The sequence below is a fragment of the Sceloporus undulatus genome, chromosome 8 (genome assembly GCF_019175285.1).
Source record: "Sceloporus undulatus isolate JIND9_A2432 ecotype Alabama chromosome 8, SceUnd_v1.1, whole genome shotgun sequence".
Classification (NCBI taxonomy): Eukaryota; Metazoa; Chordata; class Lepidosauria; order Squamata; family Phrynosomatidae; genus Sceloporus; species Sceloporus undulatus.
In genome coordinates, this window is record NC_056529.1 from 3,669,567 (window position 1) to 3,687,313 (window position 17,747).

Genomic DNA, 17,747 nt, shown 5'->3' on the forward strand with positions numbered 1-17,747 from the left:
GATGTATTAGACTATTCCCATCATCCCTACCCACTGGCTAGGAATGATGATATCTGTAGTTCACCACTTCTGGAATATGTAAGGAAGGACAAGGCTGAACCTAGCGTGTGTGCTCAAAGAAATTTGCTTCTTGTGGCATAGGCTCCTGCGCTTGATTTTGACATGTTGGTGGTGGATGATGGGAGCTGCAGTCCAACATTTATCGCAGACAGTGGAGTGTGTTCCCTAAGATACCAAGCTTGGGTCCAAATATTTTTCCACACTGAAATGAAAGCATTATGATAACCTGCTGTAGATTTATATCCTTTGCCAGTGATCATATAGTGCTTCAGCACAGTAGAAATATTCACTGGCAGAGTGACGTCATGCTGGCATTACACAACTCCTAAACAGAATACCAACTCAGCGCAACATATGTGGATTAAGGTACATGGCTGACAGCCCATTATGAAATGTACTGTGTGATGCACAGAAACACTGCATGAATTGCAGGCTACTCTGTCTACTTTCATGCGCTCCTGCATGCACAACATTTCTGCTTGTGTAGCCCCATTTCCACTACCACCAGCTAGATATAACCATTGTGCATTGTCCCCAAAATTAATTCTGCATACACAGCATGACTTACATAAGTCACCAATGAGAGTTGGGTCAATGACTGAGATTCTAAATGAGCTATTTAGTTAAGTAGTCTTAATTAAATAACATGGACTGCCCAACCTCCATTCTGGTCCTGAGTTACTGGATAGCAGCCATTGCGAACAATGGGGATTTGTTCTCCTTTCACTTGCGGTGCAGCAAAATGCTATTTTCACCTGTGTTTGAAGAGCAATCTACAGAAGTAGGATAGCTGTCACAGTTCCCTCCCTGCAGCACAGATTGTTGGTAGGAAGGGATGGAAATATCAGGATGCTACATCCTGATCAATAGAAGCCATAGACCACCATTGCTCAAAGCAGGTCCAGCCTGATAAGTCAGGACCAGGGCAATTTTTTGATCCCAGCAGATTGCCTACACTACTGAATATGTAGGGATTATGAATATGATTCAGTTATGAATGCCTAACTCTAGGTCACACATTCGTAACTGTGACTGTGAGTTCCAGCCCATGTTTTTAAAGAGGACAGAGCATGGAGGGATGGGGATGAAAGGGAATGAAAATGTTCAAGGGCTAAAGGCATAGCAAGTGGGTCATTGGTAGCCCTGGGTGAACTGTCATTTGAGTTCCTTCCTATCGTTAACTAATGCGCTTGGACCTTTCTGTTTGTATTGTGATAGCGTCGAAGCCCCCCAAAGTGCTTGCGATCCTGACTTTACTGACAGGCTCTCTCTTTGTGGCGCTAAAAAACCCACCATAGGGCCTACAGCAGGAACAGATCTGAACATGTTATGGCCAGTTGATACTTAAGCGATGCCATAGCCTTGGAGCGGCACAAGGAATTTTCCAGCAATAATCACTCAATTTTCTGCTTTGTGTTTCTTCACTGTCATAGATCCACTGAACCATGGTTGGCTGATAGTCCAAGTGCGCTCAGATGTACATGGATGCCACTGCAACCATCGCAGGGTGAGAAATCCCCCTCCGTGAGCCACTACTGTGATAGATTAAAATTTTTTATTCAGTTTAGAAACCTCACTTTAAACTAGCTGATCAAAAAATAAAAATAAAAATGGATGTAACATGGTAAGCAAGGTTTTTCCAGTGCCTGAGAATGCACTTATTTATTCACAGTATACAGGACATATTATGCAGGAATATATAATACTGAGTCAGAATACTGGCCATCGAACTCATTGTCCTCTTCACTGACTGGCAGCAGTTCTCCAGGGTTTCAGGCAGGAGGTTTTGCCAGAAACTCCAGTTGCCAGGAAGTGAATCTGGGACCATCTGCTCTGCCATTGAGAGATGGGCTCTTCATCTCAAAGTGTTCCTATGAGAGCTGAGAATTCACTTTTATTGCGGCTGCATCATACGGGTGACTCAAACTTCTCTAGTGGCTAGTAGTGGCTCTAGTGTCTTGCTTTCCTCAAACTCACAGGAGTACCCAACGTTCATTAAAATTATGATTCCTAAGTGGTTCCTAAGTGCACTTGATTTTATACTTTATCCAATGCCACAAATAATGCATAAAATAGTGCATAAATTCTTGGTCTGTGGGTCACATTGGGTTGGAAGGACATCCAGTGCTGCCTCTGGGATGCCCCATAGATGTTCCACAAAGGGCCTGACCACCCCTCATTTTTTGGGCTGAAAAAGTAGAGTTTTGGCCACTGCTCATTTTTAAGTGAAGAATAACCCATTTGCAGACCCATAGGAAGGTGCTTTGCAGACCTTCTGACCCTTATGCATTCCCCTCAACCTCACACAGCCCCAAATGGCCCAACAGGTGAAACAAGTGACCCAACATAGCTTTCTGTTACACAAAATGGTAGCCGTAATGATGACATGAAGTCTCTGCCACTACTATGCAGACACTATGGTGCTAGTGCATTAAAAAAAGTCTCTCTCCGTCCTAAAATTGTCCAGGTTCCTTCACAAGCATGACAAAATTATATTCCCTCCCTAGAGGTGTTGGAGGCATCTGGTGCTGAAAAGATCTGGTTGATCTAGGCATGCGCAATACTCACTACTGAGCAGAGTCGTTGAGCTGATATTCTCGGGACCGGTTGAAGCATTCCTGGAGGCCAGAGTCGGCCCAAAGTCTCATCATGGCTGAAAGGAGCTCGGGGGAGAAGGGCTCCGTGTCCTCCATCCGACTGACAACATCGCAGACCATCTTGGCATCAGCCTAGAGGCGGAGAAGGAGAGAGGGAGAAGGAAAGACGTAAGTTCTGGATGCCCTCTGTAAAGAGAAACCACTTTGTCTAGAGAGGCTTTTGGCTTCTAAACAGCTACTTTGCATGTATAGACGCCCAATGTGGCGAAGTGGTTTGGCCGCTGGACTACGGCTCTGAAAATCCGGGTTCGAATCTCCGCTCAGCCATGAAAACCCACTGGGTAACCTTGGGCGAGTCACACTTTCTCAGAGTCAGAGGGAGGCAAAGAAAGCTCCCCTATGGAAAAAAAATAATGCCAAGAAAACCCTGTGACAGATTGCCTGAAACCTACTTATGTTTTACATGTTTTTAACTATTTAAATTATTTGCTTGGTTTTAATATGGGAGCATAATTTAAGAGAGTCAGTATAGTATAGTGGTTTGAGTGATGCACTAAGGCCCCATTCCCACTGGGCAAAAAAAGCGGCTTATTTTGCTGTGATTCTGACTCGGATTCTGACTCGAATCTGACCCATCGTTCCCATTAAAAACGGGTGCAAACAGACCCGGGGTTTTTTTAACCCCTGTGGTAATTTGAAGCGAGTTATTTTGCTCCCCGTTCCCATTGCCCTTCCGGGACCTCTTTTTTTAAAAGCAGCTGTCAATCAAGCGCTTAAGCGCTTAACGTCACAGCCAATCAGTCGCTTAGGTGCTTTCCCCCTCCGGGAAAGGAAGAATAGTCCGTCTGGGAAAGAGAGAAGGAGCCTCGATTCATCCTAAACCCCTTGCATCCAAGGCTCTTCTGTGTCTCCCCAGACTCCCTCTGAGAAAGAGAGAAGAGGAGCCTCTGTCTGCTCCAAATCCCTTTGCATCTGAGGCTCTTCTGTATCTTCCCATAGTTCCTCTTGGAAAGAGAGAAGAGGCGTCTCTAATCACTCCAAGTCCCTTTGCCTCCCCAATTGCTCCCTGGGCTGTCTGGGGGGCAATCATGCAGGCATGTACTGCAAAGCCCATCTGCTGCTCAGGCGCTCAGGCAGAGGCGAAAAAAGAAATAATAATAGTTTAAAAATGGTGTTCAATGGGTCTCCTCGCACATCGGTCTATGAATGTGGAGCAGGGGGGAGGCTGCAGGCGGCATAATGTGTTTACTGCATTTGGAGCTCAATGTAGCATGATCGCTTTACCCTGCTTCCCAATCCACTGGAGGAAAGACTATGCGAACGGGAGAAAATGGCACCGGTAATGCAAGAAAGAGAACAAGCGGGTGACACCCCCAGGCCAGCCCCTTGAGCACTGCTCTTCCCATCCCCAAGTTCCCGAATCAGACACCCTTTTGTTCCCATTTGTATGCCGCGAATCAGACTCAGGAGGCCACAGGAAAACTCGCTAAAAAGCAGCTGTTTTTTAAAACCGGTTTATCGACCAATAATTCAGGTTTTTCAGTATAAATCGATTCAGATTCGAATTCCAATGGGAACAATATCGGAGCAATGCAGATCGAATGTGTGCTCAAATGGAAACAATGCACCCATGATCCGCGTCCTGATCCGCATTATAAACCAGTGGGAATGGGGCCTAGGACTGCAGGAGAGGGTTCAAATCTCCACCGAGTCCCAGAAGGTCATAGCAAACTCCCTCTCAATAAATCTTGCCAAGAAAATCCTGCTATTGGATCACCTTAAGGTTGCCATAAATCAGAAATAACTTGAAGGCACACAAGGACAACAACATCAACAGCAGCAACAATTTAATTTCCTTTTCACAGTTCTCCAATGCTATAACTGTTTGTCTTAGCTGCGTTCTGTTTTAATTTATGTCACCTGCAATCCTGTTGATCAGTCCAAACCACAGCAGACCTTTTCAATCAGTTATTGAATATTTCAATGTCAACGGAGCTAATGATGGGATTTAGTCTGTCTTGCACTATTAGAAAGGCAATAAAATAAATGAATGCACTGCAAACCCTTGGTATTTGCATCAATTTGGTTACAGGACCTTCCTTGGGTACCAAAATCCATGGATGCCCATGGAAACCACTGGATGACTTTGGGCAAGCCACACACTCTCAGCCACAGAAAACCCCATGATAAGTTGGAAATCCACAATGAGATAGTGAATCCACTCCAGGTTTCGGCTATCTTTAAAGGATCTGTCCATGGTCCCAAATCTATCCAGGAATGTTGGTCAGTGCCTTGGAGAATTCCCTCGAAGTCTGAAGCCTACATCTTTTAAGAACCAGACACCTGTGGTAACAACGGTCAACTATTGTATACCGTCCTTCTCTGTCCTTCTCATGTGTTTGCAACATTAACTGTGATGCCCAATATGTAGCTACTTAATATGTTCAGAAATATATCCCTTTGGCCAGTATTAACATAAATGGATTAGGCTGCCAAGCTCAGTGACAGTTCAGCCTTTTCTATCTCTGTCTAGGTGTTATGTACAACCTATGGACCCGCCAGTCTCACTTCTGGTAGAAGATGGCATCCGGGTGCAGAGTCAAAGGTTCTGGTCGAAAATGCTGCCCAGTTGCCAGTGTTGAAATAAGCTTCAATCTCTGGCTCAGTGGTCTTGGAGGGGATAGAGGGGCTCCAAAATGGGTGCCCAGGGAGCATATGTGGCCTTCAGCCTATGAACCACATTCCCACACCCCTCTTTTAGAGCAACCTCCCTACTTATTTGGTTGCTCAAACACTGCAGCATCTCTCTCTCTCCCCTCCTTTCTCCCTTCCTTCTTCTCCCTGTCCTTCCCTTGCAGCATTACTGCAGTTTTCCTCCTTTCTGGCAAGATCTTTGCACTTCGCTGTAGCTCTGCTGAAGAAGCTGTTTGCTAGAATGCATCAAATTATTTTCTTCTTCGAATGCAGCGACAGTGACCTGGATGCACACATGCCTCTCAAGCCAAGGAAAGGATGTCATGTGATTTACGGTGGCATTACTGCAATTGGATGAAAGTGCACACCAAATATAATATGCGCTTGTTGGTAATGAGTTCACAGTCAGTGGCTGAGAGATGAAGGACCACAGTGCTTATTCTGCTATCCAGAACTTTTCCTACACAAGGAAGTATGCGCCTGAAGGGTGAAAAATCACAGAATCTTATAGCTGGAAGGGGCCACATCTACTCCAACCTGCTGCCATGCAGGAACGCACAGCTACAGCATTCCTGAAAGATGCTCATCCAATCTCTGTTTAAAGACCTCCAAAGAAGGAGAGCCCTTCATCCTCCAAGGCAGTTTATTCCACTACTGAACACTTCTTATAGTAAATAAGTACTTTCTCATGTCTAAGTGGTGTCTATTTTTAAGAAAATTGAGTCAATTAAAATCTCTTTTTAATTATTTTTGAGTCAATCCAGTCTCTGAAGCATCAGTTAACAAGATGTCTATCTCTTCTACATGACTTCTCTTCAGACATTTAATGATAGCTACCATGTCACTTCCTAGTCTTCTCTTCTCCAAGCCAAAAAAGCCCAGATTCCTAAGTTGTTCTTCCTAAGGCTTGGATCCAGACCTTTGACAGTCCTGGTTGCCCTTCTCTGGACACTTTTTAGCTTGCTGATCTTAGCTGCTCTGCTTAAGCCCTGATCTTAGCTGCTTTGCTCAACCAGCTCTCTTATGCACAAAACCTTTGCTTCATGCTTGACGAAAGAAGCCAACATGGCTTCCTGATTAGCCATTCCGGAACTGTAACCCTGCTGCTTTGCCATCTTTGTATGCTGTTACATGGTGACAGCTCAATCTTGCTTTCCGTCTCTCTCTCTCTTTTGTAGACTTTGTTCCTTTTCTGGAGGTTTCTTTGTCTGGCGGGACTGCATCATGCTCGGTAAGCATTCCCATACCTCCAAAGTAATGAAAGCAATTTTAGCCATCCTGGCTGCCTGCCATTTGCAATCACATCCTCCAAAAGAGAACTGCCACGGCCGGCGTTCCCAAGGAGACAGATGAAATGGGATAGAAGACCCAAGAAGACGCTTGTGCTGAGGTTGAAATGGCCTGCTGCATTGAAAGCATGGATTGGAATCTTGTTGGTGACATACGTAAGTGTAGGTTTCCCTTTTGGACATTTTTGTGCAATGCAGAACATCTGCAGTCATTCAAGGTTGTGGAAGTGGGGCTCTGCATGTGGCATCCCTGAGCACTCAGCTCTGTATTTTGCACGGGAATGCACATGCACATGGCTGCATATTGCGCCTTGCATCTGGAAGCAAACTGCACATTGGGTTGCACATTTGGCATCACAGTGCTGTTGCCCTTCATCGTAAGGGTTGTGGAATACAATTGCCCAGCCTTGTTCTAAAGCATGTGTGCCTAGACATGTTCCAGAATGAGGCTGGGATGCTTTTGTGACTTATGTGAGCCTAAGTGCATCTTATGCATGTGTTAAATCCCTTTTTGGACTGGGTGCAGGAGGTTATTCTCTTGCCCTTGCTCCTTGTTCTTCTCTCCAAAAATTGCTTATGATTGGCAGCTGCCAATCACTAGGAGAGGTTGCTGTTCTTCTTCCTTCTTACCAGAGTGCCAGGTGTAGGAATGTAGACTCAGGTTCTAAACACACTGCAGAAATAATCCAGTTTGAGACCACTTTAACTGCCCTGGCTCAGTGCGAGGGGATCCTGGGAATTGCAGTTCATTGTGGCACCAGAGCTCTTTCTGACAGAGATGGCTAAATGTCTCACAAAACTAGTTCCCAGAATTCCCTAGCTTTCAGCCAGAGCCGTTAAAGCGGTCTCAAACTGGATTATTTCTGGAGTGTGTTTTGGACCTTAAACTCCCTGCTCCCATGTTTTTCCTCTCTTTCCTAGTAGGCCAGGTGAGAGTTTAAGGTCAATGGTGATCGACTACAGAAAAGCAATAAAATGAGGGCTGGAATTCATGATTGCAGTTACAAATATATCGTAACTGATTCATGTTCACAATCCCAATACAGTATGTTCATGACCATGGCAACAGTGCAGGGAATACCTAGGGATTGTAAAAGTCCCCCGATCTTGTTTTATTGGGCAGCAGCCACTGCGAGTGATGGGAGTCTGTTCTCCTGTCCATCAGGATACAGCAAATTATCTTCCCCTTCCATGAGTGGTCTCTGGTGGAAGGAGATATTGCAACAGGGATTACATTTCTGATTGTCGCATCAGAGGTTTCTGGTTGTAGAGATGGAAATCCCAAGCTGCTGTATCCTGATTGATAGGAGAACAGATCCCTGTTGCTCAAACTAACTGCTGCCTAATAGGATAGGATTGGGGTCGGGTCAGGAGCCACTACTTTGTTAAGTATATTACTTAAGTAGCCGATCTACAATCTCAGAAATACTTTATCTGCATGGCATACTTTTAATGTCGCACGTATTTAGCCCTGAGTCACATCGCAGAGGCCACTGAGAGTGTTTTTTTGTGGGTTCAGGTGAGGCCTTTCCCCGTCTTACCTGGAGATTGCACCATGGATTTTCTTCACGAAAAATCATCCGATCTGCACTAAGCTTGAGCCATTCCCCACTTGGTTGGCTATGCTTTCCTTTATTCAATTCATCAATCAACCGATCTATCTATGTGCTACTGCCCACAGTCTCCAAGCAATTTGTAAAAGTAGCACCGAAAAGAAATCCATAACAATGTACAGAAAAGGAGGGAAACAGTCTGTTCAGAAGCGGCAAGGATGGAAAAAGGACAAATGCTCTAATGTTGCAGAAGGACAAGGAGTGGCCCAAAAGCTGGGAAGGAATCCCAATTTCAGTGGCAGGAGACAGATTGGGAAACACAAAGAGAAAGGGTGAATAGGATAGTAGGATAGGACCTGTTGCGTCTGGATTCAATGCTCAATACAGAAATGATAGGGCGAGATCAGGGCCAGCGTTCAGAGCATAGGAGAGATCATTTTAATTATCATCGTCATGCCTCAATGTTCAGCCACACATATAAATGAGAATGTACCAATCTTGAGCACATCTGTGTCCTCTGTGTCCTTCTCTCCCTCTTTATCTTTCCTTCTCTCTCTCTAGCTTCTAGAAGTACATCTGTCTTAGTGTATGACAGCAAAAACAGCAAATAATCTGGCGGCATATGAAAGACTACCATATTTTATTTGGCATAACCATCTGCAGGCTGCAGTCTAATTCCTTCAGATGCAAGAATCTGATGCCACTATGAAGAGCAGGGCTGATGTCCATGAAAGCTTATGGCGAATAAAACTTGTTTGTCTTTAAGATACGTTTTGGACATATCAAGAGAAGACGTAACTCTAAGTAAAGTTGAAGGCAGCAGGACTGCCGGTATTGCAAATGGTTTTGTTATATCTGTATTGCAAATGTTTTTGCAAGACTGTCTTGCAAATGGGTTTTATTATTTATTTTATTTATCCCAAGTCTCCAAGATGCTAAGCAGGGATATTGATATTGAGGGTTCATGGAGGTCTATCGTTCATAGGGCTGCCACAAGTCAGAGCCAACTTACGGCACACAAGAGCAACATCATAAGCAAGGGCCCTTTATTCAAGGCGCACCACTTGTTCCACATCGGATCCAAGGCAACAGGAAGGACATCAATGGACAGCGATGACAAAGCAGAAACAAAAGCTAGAGAGGGAGGCTCAGCAGGAATACATTGCTAGTGATGATGAGAGTCTCGGTTTGGGACAGATGCTCGGCTAATGTGTCAAGACAGAGAGGTTATTTTGGTATCCCATAAATCAGCAGAAACGGCACCTTCCCCTATGCAGAACACACAGAATAGTTTGGATATTATCTCCTTTCCGCTCCTTGAAAAGTTCTCAGGCAGGACAATCAGAAGTCAAAGGAGAGGCAAAGGCAGCATTGCATTTCTTGGGCAGATTCGGTTGCAAAAAGGAAAGGTATTTCTAGTCCATGTTCCTTGTCAGAAAAAGAATACCTGGGGTGGGCAGGACCGGGGCAATTTTTGTCACTGGCACATGCCCTGGGGACTACATGACCAGAGGTGACATCACAATACTTTCATTTTAGTTTGCACTCATTTTCTGGATACTATTTTTTAAACACCCGTTTTTTAAGGTGTTTGGGGTTCTGGAAGGCTGATGGGGGCAAAACTACAAAGGGTCCTTGATATCCACAGGGATTTAGTTCCAAGATCCCTCGTGGATAACAAAATCCATGGATGCTCAAGTCCCATTAAACATAATAGCATAGAAAAAATGGTGTCCCTTCTATAAAATGGCAAAATCAAGGTTTGCTTTTTGGAATTGATACTTTTTCTGAATATTTTTAATCTGTGGATGCTTGAATCCGTGGATTAAAAAATCCGTGGATAAGGAGGGCTGACTGTTCTGCATTTTTTCCCCTTTTATTCTATGCTGCTTTTGGCCAGTTTTTTGGGGTGGAAATTTGTCTTTGGGAAAACACGCAGCTTTCTGGAGTGGGATTCATTTTTATATTGTATACTGTATGAATTTTATCATTGTACTCCATCTTGATCTTATTGGAGAGGCGGGATAGAATTAAAATGTATTATTATTATTATTATTATTATTATTATTATTATTATTATTATTATTATTACAATTGGACCTTCTTATACACAGATTTTTAATACACAGATTCAAACATCCACGGTTCGAAAATGTCGAAGGGACACCATTTTGCTCTGCCATTATATTTAATGGGACTTGAGCATCCACAGATTTTGTTATCCACTGGGGATCTTGGAACCAAACCCCAGCGGATAACAAGGGTCTACTGTATTATTATTATTTAGAGGCTGCGATTCCCCCACCCTAGACAAACCGATTTTTTTAAAAAGGGGATGGATTAAATAACACCTCCCTGAACCCACAAAAGGATCTCCGCGCAACGCGATGCAGCCATCCCCCCGAAAGGGCACCGAGCCCAGAATTGGCATTCGTTAGCTGACTTAACGAGCAATTAACAGTCCAAGCGAAGACGATGTCCCTTTCTTTCCTTGCTCTCCAGGACATGCCTCAAACTGCGAGTGACCTTAAGCGCTTTGCTCCCCCTCTGGGCCCAGCAGGTAAGGCTTGGAAATGTGGCCTGGCTGCATTTCTTTCCTCCTGCCTTTTTCTTTTTCGATCCCCCCCTTCTCTCCAGGACTGCCTCAGTCTTTCTCTCTCCAACCCTCCAGCCTCTCCAGGCAGTGGGATTCAAAACCTCCTGCCATGCTTTGCCATCTGTACCCAAGTGCGCAATTAAATGAAACAAAACCGGAAAGCACACCCAACCCAGTCTTTGCTGTTCCCATGCCACTGGGGTTTTGTTTAAGGAACACCACGGTGGTATTTCAGAGCTAAAAATATACAAGGGGGCACTCAAGGGATGGAGGAATGGGAGGCAAAACCAGGGAACTCGCCGAATGGCGTCTTTGTTGCGGCGCCAGAGCTTTTTGACAGAGAAGGCTAAATATCTCACAAAACTACAAATACCACAACCCCAAAGCATTCAGCCATGGCAGTTAATGCTGGTACAGTGGGCTCTTGGTATCTGCTGGGGTTTGATTCCAAGACCTTCTCCCTCCGTAGATAACAAAATCCGTGGATGCTCAAATCCCAATGGCAAAGTAAAATGGTGTCCCTTCTATGAAATGGAAAAATCAAGGTTTGCTATTTTGGAATTTGTATGGTTTTAAGATATTTTCAAGCCATGGATTCTTGAATAAAAAAATCCGTGGATAAGGAGGGCTGGCTGTATTTCTGCATTAATTTGACACTGCAAACGATGGCAAAGCAGAGTTAAAGATAAAGCCGAGACTATAGGCATCCTTAAATGGGAATATGATTTAACAGCAATAAAAGCATGTATGTTACAAAGAAGCATGTTAAGTTTTAACACGATGACGAAGCCTCTGCACTGAGCCGGATGAAAGATGTGCTGCGATATGATGCCTGATGTCAAAAGAATTGAGAAATACAGCTCAATATCATCAGCATAAAGACTGAAAACCATCCGAACTAATAAAGATTACCTGCAGATAATGCATGTATGTGTTTACAGCGCAAACTGTGTGACGAGTTAGTAAGCAGCGACGAAAAGGGGACATGAGCGCTCTGCTAATGAGGATGACTCCTTCCAAGGGGCTGTCCATTGCGGCCCACAGACGATGTCCAGAGCCCCACTGTGCCCTGCCAAATCTTTGACAGTAATTACAGAGTAGGCATTAAGTCCCCACCTTCACATGCGGGAGCTCTGAACGAAAGCAACTAATTACTGGGTTCCAGTGCTGCTTGGCTTCCCGGCGTGAAAAGCACCTCCCATAAATCATCCAACCAGAGCTGTATTTAACTACAGATGTCTGCCTGGTTGTACTCCAAGAGAAGAGGAGGCACATCACGGAGGCCTTTTCTAAATAGCCACCCTGAGCACTATTTTAGTGGGCAGGTGGGATATACAATTGGTCCTTCTTATCCACAGACTGTCTTACCCATGGATTCAAGCATCCACGGCTTGAAATATATTCCAAGAAAGTATAAATTCCAAATAGCAAACCTTGATTTTCCATTTTATATAAGGAACACCATTTTACTACCTGATTGTATTTAATGGGACTTGAGCATCCACGGATTTTGGTATCCACAGGGGATCCTGGAACCAAAACCCAGTGGATAACAAGGGACCACTGTGTATACTCATGTATAATCCTCGCTCAGCCATGGAAATTCACTGAGCCACTGTGGGCAAGTCACACTCTCTCAGCCTCAGAAACCCCTGTGATAAGGTTTACTTTGGGTCGCAATGCACAATACAACAACAAATATTTTCCTTATGGAAATCATCTCAGAATGGTTTCCTGATGATCCCTTTCACAACTTGCTCTGCTTTCTGTAAATTGGCACGCTCAATTTGCACTAGGGAAGAGGAGGAGAAAGAAGAAGCTACACAACTAAATGTACTAATTCAGTGATACCTGAACTCTGGCCTTCCAGGTGTTTTGGGTTCTCAGAATCCCAGACTATTGGCCAAGATGGCTGCTGCTTCTGGAGCTGAAGTCCAAAACATCTGGAGCATAAGAGTTTGGGAACCACTGCGCTGGTTAGAAAAACATGGAAAATTATGACAGCAAAGCATGATTTTCATCTTTGAAATGGCAATGATTTACTATAGCTACTATACAACATTGGTGCCCAGGGGTTATTACAAGTGAAACATATTGTCGAAGAAGAGAAAAGACCCTTGAGTGAATGCAACAAAGAAAGCAAAGAGAAAAATGTCACTAGACCTACAGAGAGAGAGAATTTCTTGAACACCGAAGGAACAAAAGATGCCTATATAGACAGAGTGATGAAAAAGCCTTAAAGCCTGCCCAAACCACTATATGTTCGGTACATTAAAAGCACAGAAAGAAAACCTGATAAGGGGGACATGTGCAGGGACAAAGGAGGGCCCTTAGGCTCATGCAATGCAAGAATGATGCATGACCTCGGCCGCAGTGTCCGAAAATGGCCAATGTAGGGCTGTTTGCTGCAACATTTTTAGCATAAGGATTAATCCAAGCCTGGATGGAATCTATCTTGATTAAAGTAAAGGATGAAGTCACGCCAAAAAGGTAAATATCATGGCAAGGGAGACAAAGTCTGGGAGGGGAAATATACCAAGGGAGGTAGATCTTAATGGGATTGGGGGGTCATTGTGCCTTTACCAGTGAGGATAAAGCGCACTTGAATTGCCTGGTGACTGTTTTGTGGCTGTGACGAAAGGGCAACAAATTGTGAAGCCAAAGGCTTTCATGGCCAGCATTTATTGCATATCCCAGCATCCTGGCAGATAGGAACCGCAATGATCTCTCCATGCTAGGAACAGCTGGATTCTTTTGAATTGGGCAAGTGCTGAAGGTTGAGAATTTTGTGAAGTCAAATGCTTTCACAGCCAGCATCCATACTTTTGGTGTGTGTGTGTGTGTGGGGGAGTGTGTGTGCTCAGGCTATGTGACCGTGTTCTAGAAGAATCTTAGCACTTTTTCCTGACGTTTTGCCAGCATCTGTGACTGGCATTGTGGATGCGGGTGAAACATCAGGAATAAATTCTTCCAAAACACAACCACATAGCCTGAAAAACCCACAAAATATATGAGTAACAAATGGTTAGCCATTGATTCTCTTATAATTGTATTGCACTTATTCTCCTGCACGAAGGGACAGGGCAAGGTACTTGTGGGGCATTCTCCCTTAGGTGCCTAGGATAAATCTGGCCAGCTTTGGATACTCTGCCCTTTGAGCTGGGTAGGCCTGGTGCTATTTCTTGCTCAGCCTCGGAGAGCAAAATGTCTTAAGGGCAGCCTTTCCTTCTGCTCAAACTGCACACAGCCGCCTCCTCTTTCTCTCTTCCACCTCCTCCTCCTCCTTCTTCCGAGAGAACAATCTGGGGAGTGGCAATTTCCTCAGAGACATTCTGCCAGTGATGCGCTGCAAATGTAGGGCTAGGGGGATGATGGCACAATGTGCGCAACAGAAATGCAGCCTGCATTGCATCCCTGAATCTCTTATCTTCCTTTCTCCATTAGCAATAAGCCGACTGGATCTTTGTCTGGATGTTGATGATGATAATGATGTTTTGGTGGAGAGATAGAGGGAGCATCCAGGATGGTGCACAGTGATCCCCGAGCCTCCAGTCGTCGAAAAGGGCTTTGTTACCAAGGCAACACTGTGTCTCCTAGTTGCAAAAGGCCATGAGAATGAAGGCAGCCTATGGAAAATGAATAGGGTGATGGTAAGATGACAGCAACAAGGGAAAGGGGGAGGAAAGGAGGAGAGAAACCAAGCAAGGAGAAGGAGGGAAGGAGCGAGGAGGAGAGAAAAGCAACTGGCTGGGCCAGGAATAAGAAAGCAGATCGGCACATTGAGCCAAGATGCACTAACAAACCCACACAGTGCAGTTTTAATAGGAAATGCACAGCACAGATCCCATCGTCTTTATGGGGAGACAATGCATATCTGCAGAAATGCAACTTCTGGTTTGTCAGTGGATAGCATTCTGACTGGCAAGGCCTGCATCAAAGGCACTTGTTCCTCCATATTTGCTAGGGCTAGGGGCACAAGACCCCCGTGAATATGGAAAAACCGCAAATAACAAAAACACCATGTTTTTGCCTCAGAAGATACTTCTCTAGGAATCTCTAGGTCCTCCAGGGCAACTCTGTGGTCAACGTCTGACAGACACTGACCATAGAACTGCGCCGGAGGAGCTACAAAGGCCTAGTAGAGTATTCTCTCTAGGAATCTCTAGGTCTTTCAGTGTGACTTTTAGTTAATGTTGACCATAGAGTTGCACTGGAGGACCTAGATATTCCTAGAGAGAACGTATTAATCGAATCCGTGAATAATCAAATCTGCAAATATCAAAGCCACAAATATGGAGGGATGAGTGTAATGCAAAAGGGAGTCAAGCATTGATTTTTGTCATTCCTAGTTTTTAAAATGACAGGAGATGATTTTGAAGCTTTTGTCCCTTCTTCCTCTGGAAGATGGAGAGCTTTCTTGCAAGCAGCCCAGTCTCACAGCTGCTGCTCACTCTCTAGCAGCAATGGCCACCCAGTAACTGCCTTCTTCCACTGGCAGATCCAGCAGTCTTGAAAGCTGGGCGAGTGCCACCATCTTCTTTTGCTGGAGAGCTGCAGAATCGAGTGACGGGGCCATGGAAAGGCCAACGCTGTGTCCCCTTGTTCCTTCCAGCACCACCCTCGCCTCTTTTTAGTGCTTCCAGATGGAAACCGCCAACCCTGCCAAGGGCCCGCCTCACTTGCCAGTAGCAGCAGAGGAAAGAAAGCAGAGCTGCTTGAATGAATAAAAGAAAACCCGGGTGGTGGAGGAATTCATGTGCCAAGCTGGAATTCCAGCTCTAAGGATGGAGGAGGCACACTGCTTCTCTTTCGCTTGAATTTTGTAGCTCCGGGGCAAAAAAAACCTGCACAGTCGGATTGGTCCTTGGTTTCTGCTTTGCTCCAAAACAACAAGGAGGCACAACGAGAGAGGAAGGCACAACTGAGCTCTCCAGATCCTTACTATGGGCTCAGTTCAGTCATATGATGCCATGGTTAAATTTTACATACATCAAAATAGCCTGCACAGCTATGACCCCAAGGAGAGTCTGAAATGCAGGTGACTGTGTTGATCTGTATTAGTAAGCCAGGCCTAACAGTTTTTATTTCTCCTAGGAGCAGGTTTTGGGTCAAGTTAATGGATCTTAACTGTCCACTCAGGACCAAGCCATCTCAAAATTGTTTGCATTACAACAGGGGTAGCTCAGAACAATATATTCTTACTAGGAAAATCCATTCTGGGCGGAATTGGCTTCTACCTCAGTGGGGTCACAAATCCCACAATTTGAAGGAGCTATCCAAGGCAATGAACCTATTCTGAGGATTGGGCCCAGTGCTTTGCAAATCAGATTAAAACTTGGAGTGGATTCCCTGCCCAACTGACACAGAAGCCACCAGTTACTGTTGCAGTCCAAGTCACAAGGAACAGAAAAGTTTGAAGGATGGAGACGGCAGATGGCTGCACTAACCCTGTTAATAAAAACATCCTCTTGCTTTGACCCTGCAGGCCCTGGCTCTCCTACACTACCTTATGTGATATGGTCTGGACAAACTTATGGAGGAGGACAGGTCCATCAGCATCTACTACAGTATCCTTTTGGTTCAGAAGGAAGACTGAGCACTGAGCCTGAGAATCAAAGAAGGATCGTCACTATCACATCCTAGTCATACAAGGGTCTGCATCTGTGATCAAGGCACGCTTAAGCAAACCGAAGCATTATGACCCTTGTAAGATTGTTCGTGAATGGTTTTTCTGAGCACACCACAGTCCTAAGTTATTCAACAAGCAAGCTCTAACAAATAAAAGAAACCATCTACCTCATCACTTAGAAATGCAAAACCACCAGAATTCCTAAAGTCTTATTGTTCGGTCTCAGGCATCAAATGAATTCCCTCCAGTTCAATTAACTGGGTGGCTTGGAGCAAACTCTCTTGCTCTTTCAAGCTGCCATTGACTCTCTCTCTTGCTGTTTTTTTCTTGAAAACCCGCTTGGCAATTTGCACTCCTTCCAAGCTGCCTCCCAATGCAATTTCTCCCCCATCTCTTCCTTGATGGCAGCGACATTAAATATTTACAGCCTCCAAAGACTCACTTCTCTCTTTGCTGCACCTACATGTTTAGGAGGTCTGGGAATTGCGCACGTTATTTGCCACCCACAGCATTTGGAGTTTAATGAAAATAGCTAATCCATTCCCACCTATTCCCCCCCCCCACCGCCCCCATGTGAATTTCTCTCTTTCTCTTTTCCTTTTTTAAAAATCAAAACACGTTTTCTCTCGCTTTGGCAGAGCAACAAAGAACGGGGCACTTAGGCACCGAGACAGGAACCGGCCCTGGCCACTAGGAAAGGTTGCCACATGGGTTGCAAAACAAGCGAGGGCATTTCGGGGCTTGCATATATTACCAGAAATGTCTATGGCTGGTATCCTGTATAAGTTCCCCTGCAAAAATGGTCTGACATCTTGCTTCTAGACAGAAAATGGCCCTGTGCTCCCCTTCCTCACCATGGAAGAGAAAAAAAGAATGCTCCTTCACTGAAATAAGATAACCACGTATCTTTTTCAAAGGGTTTCCCCCAACCCCAATTTTCAGGTTGGAATAAAATGTTTCTGCTTATGGCGGGAAATGTCTCTGGATGTTCCATGACCAGGGGAATTTATATGGATTTAAAATGATCCAAGCAACCATGTATTACTGAATGCAGCACTGCATGGACATGCCACTCAAAGTGGGACTATTTCAGTGAATCAAATGGCACAATGAAGGCATTGCCAAGTAGTTATGCACCTTCCAATGATACACAACGGCATGTGAAAAACTTACACTTGTGGAATTCTGCACATGCAACTGAGAACTGATGATATGGACAATAAGCAATATGCAAAAAACCACCACTACATGTTGTAAAGGAGCTTACAGAAGTCTAAAACACCAGCGTGATGCCAGCTGCTATGTCTCCCTCCACCACAAAGCCTCTCA

The 17,747-nt window shown here is 44.7% G+C and overlaps 1 protein-coding gene across 3 annotated transcripts in view; it reads right to left on the bottom strand.

Moving 5' to 3' along the window:
• GNAO1 (G protein subunit alpha o1) overlaps positions 1-17,747 on the bottom strand; it is a 107,100-nt gene that overhangs the window by 23,640 nt on the left and 65,713 nt on the right. For all 3 annotated transcript variants that reach the window (XM_042437371.1, XM_042437369.1, XM_042437370.1), the window contains exon 4: positions 2,629-2,789. In XM_042437371.1, coding sequence (XP_042293305.1) covers positions 2,629-2,789 — 161 coding nt within the window. The remainder of the gene's footprint in view (positions 1-2,628; positions 2,790-17,747) is intronic.